This window comes from Dromiciops gliroides, chromosome 1, assembly GCF_019393635.1.
Source record: "Dromiciops gliroides isolate mDroGli1 chromosome 1, mDroGli1.pri, whole genome shotgun sequence".
Classification (NCBI taxonomy): domain Eukaryota; kingdom Metazoa; phylum Chordata; class Mammalia; order Microbiotheria; family Microbiotheriidae; genus Dromiciops; species Dromiciops gliroides.
In genome coordinates, this window is record NC_057861.1 from 649,460,347 (window position 1) to 649,473,440 (window position 13,094).

At 33.9% G+C, this 13,094-nt stretch overlaps 1 protein-coding gene across 1 annotated transcript; it reads left to right on the forward strand.

Moving 5' to 3' along the window:
- The first annotated feature begins 4,159 nt into the window (after nucleotides 1–4,159).
- LOC122735468 (transmembrane protein 14A-like) lies at nucleotides 4,160–4,667 on the forward strand. The gene has a single exon (XM_043977033.1). The coding sequence runs from the start codon at nucleotides 4,238–4,240 to the stop codon at nucleotides 4,541–4,543; it is 306 nt and encodes a 101-aa protein (XP_043832968.1). The 5' UTR covers nucleotides 4,160–4,237; the 3' UTR covers nucleotides 4,544–4,667.
- The last annotated feature ends 8,427 nt before the right edge of the window (nucleotides 4,668–13,094 follow it).

A 13,094-nucleotide genomic window follows, 5' to 3' on the forward strand; every position in this document is an offset into this window, starting at 1 on the left:
TATATCATTTTATTACTAAACCTGGCAAAGATAAAAGTGAAAAAGAAAATTATAAATGAGTATAATTAATGAATATCATTATAAAAATGTTAACAAAATACTCACAAATAAAATAAAGATAATTTTAATTTTTAGCCATTATGACCAAGTCAGATTTGTATTTAAAACAAGGACATTTATATATCAGAAAAAAATGATTATCACAAATGACTTGTCATATGAGATTTTAAAATCTGTAACAAAGCAATTATTTTTAAACAATATAGCAATATGGAGAAACAAATGACTTTTCTAAGTACAGATCCTCTTTATCATATCAAAAGAGCAAGAAACATCCCCCCAAAAAAACCTAAAACAAAATTAGGGAATTTATAAGTGACTTTGATATACTTCTTTCAGACCCTGAAGAACCTAATAGAAAGATAGGCAATTGCAAACAATAGGTTTGATACATCCATGACAGTTATTGAATTGAAATATTGAAGAATATGCTTAATATGATTAACACATAGCACCTTTACAAAAATGTCTTCATCCTAGGGTATAAAGAATTCATTAATTTATCAAAAACAGAGAAATATTAGGCATTATTTCCAAATCATAAAACTATTATCAATATAGGATACCGAAATAAAAGATTCAGACATAAATGAAGTCTAAACCATTATACACTGAATCATGAGTCAAAGAATACCTTATATAAACATTGCTCTAATATTCCAGTGAATTTGTGGTTTTATCTATGTGGGTATTCCACCCAGTGATGCAGCTCTCAACTCATCCATGCAAGTCTGTCTTACTCATACATGTCTTCTCACAAATCAACCCTAGAGGATCTACCCAATATGCTGAATGCCTTCTTCATGTTCCCAAGCATCACAAACATTTATTTATCTATAAAATAGGAAAGATAATAGTCCAATGAGATTGTTGTGGAGACTATGAGACAATGTATGTAAAGCACTTTAAATCTTAATATATCATTGTTTTTAGGATCAAAGGGAATAGGATTGTGGAACAAAAGTTGGAAGGTTTCTAATCCAACCCATTCATTTTGTATGATTAAGGATACAAGGTCCAGGAGTATTAAGGATCAGAGGCAGTATTTGAACCTATGTCCACTGAAGAAAGAACCAATGCTCTTTCTACTCACTATTATCAATCATCTTGATTATGAATGCTACTTTCCATTTTTGTAGCAATTAGATTGTTTCATTTTGGCTTTTGCATCTTTAGGGGTTAGCACAGAGCTAGGTAAATAGTAGGTGCTTAATAAATGCTTGTCAATTGATTACTGATAACAAATTAAGGAAGCTTGCATTAACTTTAATAGTGCATAATGATAAATTTTGCTGCTTTTAGGAACTGTCTTTTCTATCTATTGTGTATTGTGTCCTGTTAAATCTGCTTTCTTTACTCTAATTTGCTTTATCTTCAAATATTTCTCTAAATTTTATATTCTTTATTCTTTTTCAAATACATCGAAAAAAATGTTATAATTTCTGATCTCAATAATGGTGAAGGCTACAACACAGAGCTGATTTGTAGGACTTGTTCATAGCCTCCCATAAATCTTCTACAAGGGACCCAATCATCTTAAAAGAGTTTTCCAATGGATTTCTTGACATTATGCAGGGACCAATTCAATAAGAAATGTGTTCATCTATTATCTTTTGCTTTCAACATTGGCCATTTTTGCCTTGTTTTGTTTTGTTTTTTGGCACTCTGTCTAATGATATTCTCTGAGCAAAAAATTATTTCACCTTTGTAATCCTTCACTGATAATATTTCAGGATATGACTGACCATACATTTCTCTGCTGCTTTTAGACTATATCCCATTTATTCATTTAGTGTCAAGAATGTTAATGTTATCATTGATGTTAACATTAAAATGTTGTGTCTTTGTTTTAGACTGAAGTCCCTATGTCATTAAAAACACTATGAGATTTCCCAAATGCAATCTAGCATATTCTCAACCTTTTATTCCATTCTGGCTCCAGAATACTGTACAGTTTCAATGTCTATCCCAGATACATGTGCTGACGGATGATGCACAATTTTTAATTATTGTCAAGATAATACACATACTTTATCTAATTTGTTTTTTTTTCTTTGTGGATAATTTGGTCAAATTATTTTGATCTGTTATTTTATAAGCAATATTGAATTTCAATACAATTAAACTCATTTTTGTAACTGTTTACAAATAACTAAATAAAAACCATCCCAAAGAATGTCAAATTCATTATCTTTTACTCTCTATAAGCTTTTATCAGACTTCTCTGACCATTTTTAGAAATTTTTCCTCTTAGAAAGTCAAAGCAAAGGGCAGCTTGGTGGTGCAGTAGATAAAGCACCGGCCTTGGATTCAATAGGACCTGAGTTCAAATCCAGCCTCAGACACTTGACACTTATTATCTGTGTGATCCTGGGTAAGTCACTTAACCCCATTGCCCCACCAAATAAAAAGTCAGAGCTGGTTCTCATACTGTTTTTTCATGATACATTATTTCATAAAGGTTTTTTTATATTTCCTTAAGTTCCTCATACTTGCCAATCTCAATTGAATTATAGTGTCCTGTTATACTGATGTGCCACAATTTGTTTAATCATTCTACTATTGCTGGATAATACAGTTTCCTTTTATGTAATTCCAAAGGTGCTATAAACCTCTGTAAATAATTATTTTTTTAAATCACATACTTTTAAGGTGATGTTCCCAAAATCAGAATTAATGGGTCAAAGAGTACAATCAATTTTTAGTATATTCTACCTGATAGTTCTCCAAAAAATTCTAAAAGTTTGAAATTCTAAATAATAAATAAGTTTTCCTCCTTCTCCATAACCCTATCAACTCTGAATTTTGTTGAATCTCATTATTTTTGCCAATTTGATGAAATGTATGAAGTAGTACTTTTAGGTTTTTTAAAATTTTCATCTCCTTGATTATTTATGAGATGAACCATTTATTTCAAATGGTTATTTGCTTTTTTTTCTTCCTCTTTAGAAAAGGATCTGTTTAGGCTAAACTCCTTTCAATAATTAAGTAGCTCAAAAATTCTACATTGTTGTTGATTTTGCTCGGTTAAATAGATAAAATTGGATAAATTGCATTCAGCTTCCTCTCATTTTAATTTATTTTCATGTTATGCCATATTCACTTGTGTAAACCACTGTATTGAAATATTTTGTATTTAAGTATATGCTTGTTTAGTTTGGAAGCAATTCTAAAAATCTTCCTAGAATTTCTCTGCTTCCTCATCAACTACAACAGATTGGTATAGAGCTGCTTTATGGTAGCCTCTTTGCAACTGCCCATCATGGACACAACAATCTAGGATGAAAATGTTGCCTGTGCAATGATATTTCTTGTTGCTTTCAGATGTACAATAAAACCAAATATGCCAATTTTTTAAGCCTCTCCAATAAGAAGCTGTGAGAGATACTTCTATTTGAATACATTATCATGTCTCCTGGTCTAATTTGTAGCACAAATGTCAGCACTGATATCATTTAGTTAACTTAGTACCAAGTCAACTTATTTGTCATTAGATAAGGTTTTCACATTTAATGTACCAAAAATTGAGTTATTAATGTTGACAGATGGTCTAAAAACTTTTTCTCAGAACCTTTAGATCCCATTTTTGATACTTTGTCATCATTATGACACAAGCATATGTGTTGAGTTATATGAATTTTTATAATTACCTTAGATACGCCCCATGAATTTTAGTATAAAATGTTATCATGCTCCCTAGAAATACTTTCTAGGTTCCCATTTACTTTTTCTTCTTACCTTCTTGACATACTTTTTTGTTGTTGTTTTTCAAGAAATATTCTCCTTGATAACTTTTTTTGTTGTTCGGTCATTTTTCATTCATGACTGACTCTTTATGATCTCATTCAGGATTTTCTTGGCCAAAATACTAGGATGTTTTGTGATTTCCTTCTTCAGGTCATTTTACAGATGAGGAAAGGAAGGCAAACAGGTTAAAGTAACTTACCCAGGGTCACACAGCTAGTAAGTGTCTGAGGCCAGATTTGAGCTCAGGGAGATGAGTCTTCCTGACTCCAAGCCCATTGTTCTATCCATCCACTATCCCACCTAGCTGCCCCAACTCAAAACCTAGAGTGTGAAAAACATAACCTTGGAGGAGGAGGGGAGAAGGAAGGGAGAAGGAGAGTTCAGGGGGTACTGGAGGCGGGGATGGCTCCTGGGCGCAAGACGTGTAACCATGAGTATTGACTGGATTGGTTTTGGATATGCTAGCATAGTAGCATTTGGAGGCATTTTGGGATATCATCGCAAAGGAAGCATTGTATCTTTGGTTGCTGGTCTTTTCTTTGGCTTGTTGTCGGGTTATGGAGCCTACCGTGTGTCCCGTGACCCCCGAGATATCAAAGTGTCACTATTCACGACATTTTTTCTGGCCATGATCATGGGCATGAGGTTCAAGAGATCTAAGAAACTCATGCCAGCAGGGATTGTGGCTGGCCTAAGCCTCTTGATGATTCTGAGACTCGTCTTGATGCTCACATGAGAATCCTCAGCTGCCAAGGACATAATTCCCATCCTTCCACTACAGCAGACTAAATATATTCTTTGTACTTGAAAGATAAGTTTCAGCAAGAAATGTCAAGCTTCTATAAGAAAAAAACAAACAAACAACTAACAAACTGACACATCTCATCTTAGCCTTAGTTTGCAAGCTTTTTGTTTTTTTAACCAAAAAAATTTTTTTGAGTGTTTTCTAGTTGACAAACATCATTTCATAATGAATCGTGTCTCATTAACCCTCATTTTCTCTTCTTTTATTTACAATGATAGAAGGTGCAAAACCATTGTCCATAGTTACAAATTTTAAAAGTCTTTTGTATTTGTTTACTGAAAACTCCAAATACTGATGTCACTGACCAAAAGTTTACATGAAAATAAAACTTGTCTGATAATAGTATGCCTTATGTGTGGTTTAACTAAAATACTAACCGATTGACCTAGTCTTTGTCTTGCAAGCTGCATAGGAAATACTTTTGTTCTGAATTTTAAATTTTATTCTACCCTCTGCACACACTTGATGTAGGAGCAGAGTGTAACTAGTATTCTAATAAAAAGTTCTTCTATTTAAAAAAAAAAACAAAAAAACATAACCTTTAAGTCCTTTCACTTCTTTCGTGGACATAAACTTATACTTGGTCAATACAGAGGTGTCACAAAATTAAATGAAATCCAAATATAGCAAATGCTCTGCAACATTTTTCTTGCCTTCTATAATTTCTTGAAGCAAGTTTCAAAGTACTTTGTCTTCTTTTTTAAGTAGCTTCTTGCCTAACTGGTATGGCCAATGATAGTGGCAAATTGCCTATCAATATAATGAGATCCACCATGTTCTTTTCACCTTGCTGTTGATTGTTTCAGGACATTAGGATTTTTCTTCATTTTGGATTAAAGGTTTAATTTACTTAGGATGTTGAAACCTATGAGTTATAAAAGCACATCGCAAAAATCCAAGTATTTGATAAGATCTACTTACATCTTTTATTTTTCCTAAACTCTCTAGAGAGCACCCTCTACTTTCTTTTATCAAGTTTTTTTTTACCTGGGGACCCCCAAGAGGTCTATGAATAAATTATAAAGAGTTCATGAACACAAATAGGAAAAAAATCACATCTTTATATAATTATACTTAACTTCCATTGTAGTCCTGTGCATTATATATTATGCATTTGAAAATATTATTATAAGAAGGGAACCATGGTCTTCATCAGCCATCCAAAGACGTCTAGTAAACACACAAAAAATAAAAGGATAGACCTCCTGGCTTAAATGTTGGCTGTCTTCCTGTAAACAAAAGTGTCCTTCCTTGAAATACTAGATTAGCCATATCAAAGTTTATAAAACCATTCTTGGACAACAGAAATCAAAAAGAGGTCTGAATTGAGTAAAGTAGAATAAAGACAATCTTCTTTGAATGGAAACCTATCCTACTACTTCAGTTTCAAAAGTTTAGTTCTCAAAGCTTAGGTGCCAGTTCAATTTTTCAGGATGACTTTTTACACTTAGCTCAGATAAGAACTAAATAGATATTTGCATTAATTAGGTCTGTGTCAAGTTGAGTTGACAACTTATATGGTTTTATATGATTTTCTTGAGTATTCATAGTAGACTAATCTCTGAATGGTCAGTCTGTAGAGTTTGCTACCTCTGAGCTGTAACATAGCTGTGATAGGCAATTTTCTGCAATCAATCAATAATTTGTTATTAAGCCCTTTCTGTATTTTCATTGCTATGCCATGGACTGAGAGTGAGGGAAGGTTCATATGTCTAAAATTGAAAAAGTTGTCCCTACCTTCAAGGGGCTTATACTCTAATTGAAAAGAGAAAACAGACGTAAACAATAGTGAACACTGTGACACAGAACTTTGTTGCTGCCCTGCCTTCTACAGTGTAGGCATCAACTGGTTATTGAATTGAATTGAATTATTTAGTTAACATAGGATTATGTGATAAGACTATATTTGTTGCGGCATTTCACAGGAGGAGATCAATACATGCAGAAGTAGTTCTTTAAAAGGCTTTATGATGGAAGAGGCAACAAAAGGGAACCAAGACCGTATATAAGTTTTAGTTAGGACTACTTACCCCCACTTTGCCAAGCAACTCTCTCATCAGTTTTCCTAAATTTAAAATAAAATTTTAATTAGGGTGCACAAATTTCCTTTTATGAGGACAGAAAGGGAAGTGTTAATTTTCATAACTAGTGTTGAATTTTAATCAATATTTCAGATGTAACATGAGATTATTTAATGAAATGCAAATTAAATTACAGTTTTCTCTTCCTCTTAATAAAAAAAACCCACTACCCTACTATATATCAGAGGTCAAGTCTTATGGTAAAGCATGATATAGAACATATGCTTTCTTGACAATTAAGCTTCTACCAACATGGGGCAAATCATTTCCTCTGGAGAGCCAAAAAATATGACTGATTATTAACATTCTGCTTTGTACTGGAATAAAAATTCCCTTTCCAGTGTAGATGAGAAGCCTATGCAAATCTCTTTAAGTATATTCCATAGATGACAAGTCATTCAATCATGTCTTTTTTTTCCTTTTTTTTAATCATTTCTTAAAGAACTCCCACTTATCTACTGAGGAAGCTGATCCCACTGTTCTAATTGTTCAGAAGGTTTGTTTGTCTGCGTTTGCTTCCCCCATATATCCTTTACAGGCACAGAAGTTAAACAATGATCTGGTTCCTTAATTGAAAAGGAAGAACAGATTGGACTAAATCAGTGCCATGTTTCTCAGTGTGGCCAAACTCAATAATATCCTTCTACTTGTGCTTTGTGATGGCAAATAATGAAACACCACATTCCCAAGAGAATCAAAATTGCAGATACCCAGAGGGCAGTAGAAAGATGTAGAATAGATTTATGCAGTATGTAGCCTATGGCCAGTGATAACTTGCCCATGAGAAATGACATAAAAGACAACATCCAGGGAAAAAAGGAAGTGAGCCCATTATGTTATTATGTAGTAAGAACGAAACAAAGCTTGACTGGCTAATGAATATGTGAAATTTGCCTAAATGACTATATCCAGCTGGGCTCAGATGATGTTTCTTTTTTTAAAATTTTTAAATAAAAGTATTTTATTATTTCCCAGTTACATGGAGAAATAGTTTTCAAGATTTGTTTATATAAGATTTCAAATTTTAAATTTTTCTCCTTCCCCTCCCTACTCCCCTCCCCTAGACAGCAGGCAATCTGATATAGGTTATATATACATAATAACATTAAACATATTTCTGCATTAGTCATGTTATATGAGAAGGATCACAGCACAAAGGAAAAACCTGAAATCAGAAAACCAACAGCATCAAAAACAAAAGAAATAGTATGGTCCAATCAGCATCCATATTCCACAGTTCCGTTTTTTCCCCTGGATTTGGAGAGCCTTTTCCATCATGAGTCCTTTGGAACATTCTTGTTCCATTGGATTGGTGAGAAGAATCTAATCTATCGCAGATGATCAACACACAGTGTTGATGATACTGTGTATAATGTTCTTCTGGTTCTGCTCATCTCACTCATCATCAGTTCATGCAAGTCCTTCCAGGTTTCTCTGAACTCCACCTGCTCATCGTTTCTTACAGCACAATAGAATTCCATTATATTCATATACCACAACTTGTTCAGCCATTCCCCAACTGATGGACATCCCCTCAATTTCTAATTCCTTGCCACCACAAAAAGAGCAGCTATAAATATGTTTGTACATGTGGGTCCTTTTCCCTTTTTTATGATTTCTTTGGGAAAAAGACCCAAGAGTGGTATTGCTGGGCCAAAGGGTATGCACACCTTTATAGCTCTTTGGACATAATTCCAAATTGCTCTCCAGAATGGTTGGATCAGTTCACAGCTCCACCAACAATGCATTAGTGTTCCAATTTTCCCACAGTTTCTCCAACATTTATTATTTTCCTTTTTTGTCATTTTAACTAATCTGATAGATGTCAGGTGGTACCTTAGAGTTATTTTAATTTGCATATCTCTAATCAATAGTGATTTAGAACATTTTTTCATATGGGAGTAGATAGCTTTGATTTCTTCATCAGAAAACTGCCTGTTCATATCCTTTGACCATTTCTCAATTGGGGAATGACTCGGATTCATATAAATTTGATTTAGTTCCCTATATATTTTAGAAATGAGGCCTTTATCAGAGGTACTGGCCACAAAGATTGTTTCCCAGCTATCTGCATCCCTTCTAATTTTGGATGTTTTGCTTCTGTTTGTATAAAAACTCTTTAATTTAATGTAATCAAAGTCATCCATTTTGCATTTCATAATATTCTCTGTCCCTTGTTTGGACATAAACTGCTCTCCTTTCCAAAGATCTGAAAGGTAGACTATTGCTTTTTCTCCTAATTTACCTATGGTATCACCTCTTATGTCTAAATCATGTATCCATTTTGACCTTATTTTAGTATAAGGTGTCAGATGTTGGTCTATGCCTAATTTCTGCCATACTGTCTTCCAGTTTTCCCAGCAGTTTTTGTCAAATACTGAGTTCCTATCCCAGTAGCTGGAGTCTTTGGGTTTATCAAACAGTACATTACTAGTGTCATTTACTACTTCATTTCCTGAACCTAGCCTATTCCATTGGTCCTCCACTCCATTTCTTAGCCAGTACCAGATAGTTTTGATGACTCCCACTTTATAGTAGAGCTCCAGATTTGATACAGCTCACCCACCTTCCTGTGCATTTTTTTTCATTATTTCCCTTGATATTCTTGACTTTTTGTTTTTCCAGATGAATTTTGTTATTATTATTTCTAGTTCTATAAAATAATTTTTAGGTAGTCTGATTGGTATGGCATTGAATAAGTACATTAATTTAGGTATAATTGTCATTTTTATTATATTAGCTCGACCTATCCATGAGCAATTGATATCTTTCCAATTTTTTAGATCTGATTTGATTTGTTTGAAAAGTGTTTGGTAATTGTGTTCATAGAATTCCTGGGTTTGTCTTGGCAAGTGGACTCCCAAGTATTTTTTATTGTCTACCATTACTTTAAATGGAGTTTCTCTTTCTATCTCTTGCTGCTGGACTTTGTTGGTCATGTATAGAAATGCTGATGATTTATGTGGATTTATTTTATATCCTGCTACTTTGCTAAAGTTGTTAATTGTTTCAAAGTAATTTTTGAGTTGATTCTCTAGGATTCTCTATGTATACCATCATATCATCTGCAAAGAGTGATAGTTTTGTTTCGTCCTTGCCTATTCTAATTCCTTTAATTCCTTTTTCTTCTCTGACTGCTAAAGCTAACATTTCTAGGACAATATTAAATAATAGGGGTGATAATGGACATCCCTGTTTCACCCCTGATCTTATTGGGAAGACCTCTAACTTATCTCCATTACATATAATGCTTGCTGATGATTTTAGGTAGGTACTGCTTATTATTTGAAGGAGAGCTCCACCTATTCCTAAGCTCTCTAGTGTTTTTTATTAGGAATGGGTGCTGTCTTTTGTCAAAAGCTTTCTCTGCATCCATTGAGATAATCATATGATTTTGGTTAGTTTTTTTTTTGATATGGTTTATTATGTTGATAGTTTTCCTAATATTGAACCAGCCCTGCATTCCTGGTATAAATCCCACCTGGTCATAGTGTATTATCCTGGTGATCACTTTCTGTAAACTCCTTGCTAATATCTTATTTAAGATTTTAGCATCAATATTCATTAGGGAAATTGGTCTATAATTTTCTTTCTCTGTTTTGGCTCTGCCTGGTTTTGGTATCACCACCCTATTTGTGTCATAAAATGAATTTGTTAGAACTCCTTCTTCACCTATTTTTCCAAATAATTTGTATAATATTGGAATTAATTGTTCTTTAAATGTTTGGTAGAATTCACCTGTAAACCCATCTGGCCCTGGGGATTTTTTCTTAGGGAGTTCATTAATGGCTTGTTCAATTTCTTTTTCTAATATGGGATTATTTAAGGAATTTATTTCTTCAGTTAACTTGGGCAGTTTGTATTTTTGTAAATATTTATCCATTTAATTTAGATTCTTAAATTTATTGGCATACATTTGGGCAAAATAGTTCCTAATTATTGCTTTAATTTCCACTACATTGGTGGTAAGATCACCCTTTTATTTTTGATACTGGTAATTTGGTTTTCTTCTTTCCTTTTTTTAGTCAAATTAACCAGTGGTTTATCTATTTTATTGGTTTTTTCATAAAACCAGCTCTTCATTTTATTGATTAATTCTATAGTTTTCTTGCTTCCGATTTTATTAATCTCTCCTTTAATTTTCAGGATTTCTAATTTAGCATTTAATTGGGGATTTCTAATTTGTTCTTTTTCTAGCTATTTAAGTTGCATGCCCAATTCATTGATCTCCTCTTTCTCTTTTTTATTCATGTAAGCAGTTAGAGCTACAAAATGTCCCCTAAGCACTGCTTTGGCTATATTCCATAGATTTTGTTATGTTGTCTCATTATTGTCATTCTCTTGGATAAAGTTATTGATTGTTTCTATGATTTGTTGTTTGACCCACTCATTCTTTAGAATGATGTTTCACAGCCATCTACCCTAGATAACTTGCAACATCTTGCCATGCATTCCATTGCTATATATGTACTTTTCTACTCTTCTCTGGGAATGATAATCAAATCAATAATGTATTTACAAATCAAAATGTGTTTACATGCTACCACTAATTAAATCAATATGTATTGTGGTAAAAAAAAAATGAAAGTCTTAGCTGAATCATTTGAGAGTTGAGCACATGCTACTGAAGTGGCTTTTGAAGGACCACCCTTTTGGGGAGGAGATCGTGACGAATGGCTGTGCGCCTGCTGCTGCCCAGAGAGATGGCCAAGCACGCTGTGTCTGAGGGCACCAACTTCTGGGATGGCAGTTTAAAAACTGAGGGTGGAACGGAAGTTGACTCTCTCTCTGGCTTTGCAGATTAGCCTGGTGGCACACGCGTTTGATAGTCAGCTCTGGTTCTTGGCCTGGCAGGCAGTTTGGGATTTGGTGAGTTTTATAAAAGAATATAGACTAAGCTTAGATCTAAGATTATTCATTTGTATTTCTAATTTCCTATTTCCCTAATTGGTATCACCTTTTTGTTATCTAATTAATTCCCAAATCATAAAAACTAATCCTTCACTGATTAAAGCTCAGAGGCTTCTTTTTCTTAGTGGTCTGGGAGATATATAAGGAAAAAGTTAAAGGGGGAGTTTAATGCTCATATACCCAATTTTAAATCTCACAGTATTGTATGCTCATGTACTATTCCTTGACTTTGCCCACCAGCCCTGTGATTTCTAAGACAAAAACTCCCTTCCTTGGCCACTTTTTCCTTTCATATGTTATCTACCCCATTAGAATGTAAGCTCCATGAGGTCAAGAACTGTCTCAGTTTTATACTTCTATCCCCAGGGAAAAAGTAGGTTCTTAATAATTACTTTTTTTAAACTTATTCATTAATTCATTCATCCGTTTAAGAATAACTCTAAAATATTAAAAGAACCAGAGACAAGCCTTCAACCTATAATTGGATGTTCTACAAATGGTTTATGAAAAGGCATTGACAAGTTAGATGTGGTTGGTGCATACTTATATTCCTTGTTAATGGGAGAGACTGGGGTTGGTGGGTTGCTTGAATTTGAGAGTTCTGAACTGAAGTAAGGTTAAAGTCAATTGCCTTGGGGGCAGCTAGGTGGCACAGTGGATAAAGCACAGGCCCTGGATTGGGGAGGACCTGAGTTCAAATGTGACCTCAGAGACTTGACACTTATTAGCTATGTGACCCTAGGCAAGTCACTTAACCATCATTTCCCCACACACACAAAAAAAAGTAAATTGCCTTTATGGTGAACCCTTGGGTATGGAGTAAAAGAGGAATAAGGCTACCTAAAGAGGATCCAATCAGACCATGTGAGAAATGGAGAAGGTCCAAGTTTCTATGTCATTCATCACTAAGATTGGACCACTGCCCTTCTAACTGGGTCAAGATAGGAAAAAGAGAGAGAAGGGAGGGAGAGAGGGAAGGAAAAAAGGGAGGGAATGAAAAAAAAGGGAGGGAATGAAGAGAGTGAGGTAAAGAAGAAAAAAAGAAACAAAAAGGAAAGAGAAAATAGGAGAGAAAAAGAAAAAAGGAAAGAAAGGGATTGAAAGGCATGGACAAGGATTGCATAAGATAAGAATATGGAGGGGTTGTTATCTATCTATATCAGAGGTGAGAGTATCAATACCAAGGATGATGATAATTCACATATTAAGGCTCTTTAATATATATGATCAATTTCTTGATAGCAATGCTATGAGGAAGATTTTTCTAGGACTATTATCCTTTGTTACGGGAGAAGAAACTGATACTGAGGCAATATGATGATTCCAGGGTTATACAGCTAGTAATCAACTAAAGTGAGCTTCATACCAAGGTCTCCCAATTCCAAATCTAGCTCTCTTTCAAGTTTGCCTCTCATGAAATTATAGATCCACCAATGTATTTTATTAAATTTGATAATCCATTTTAGGGAGATGATAATTCTATTTTCTTA

Coding starts and splice junctions, on each gene's coding strand:
- LOC122735468 (XM_043977033.1), top strand. CDS start 4,238: ATGAGTATTGACTGGATTGGTTTTGGATATGCTAGCATAGTAGCATTT.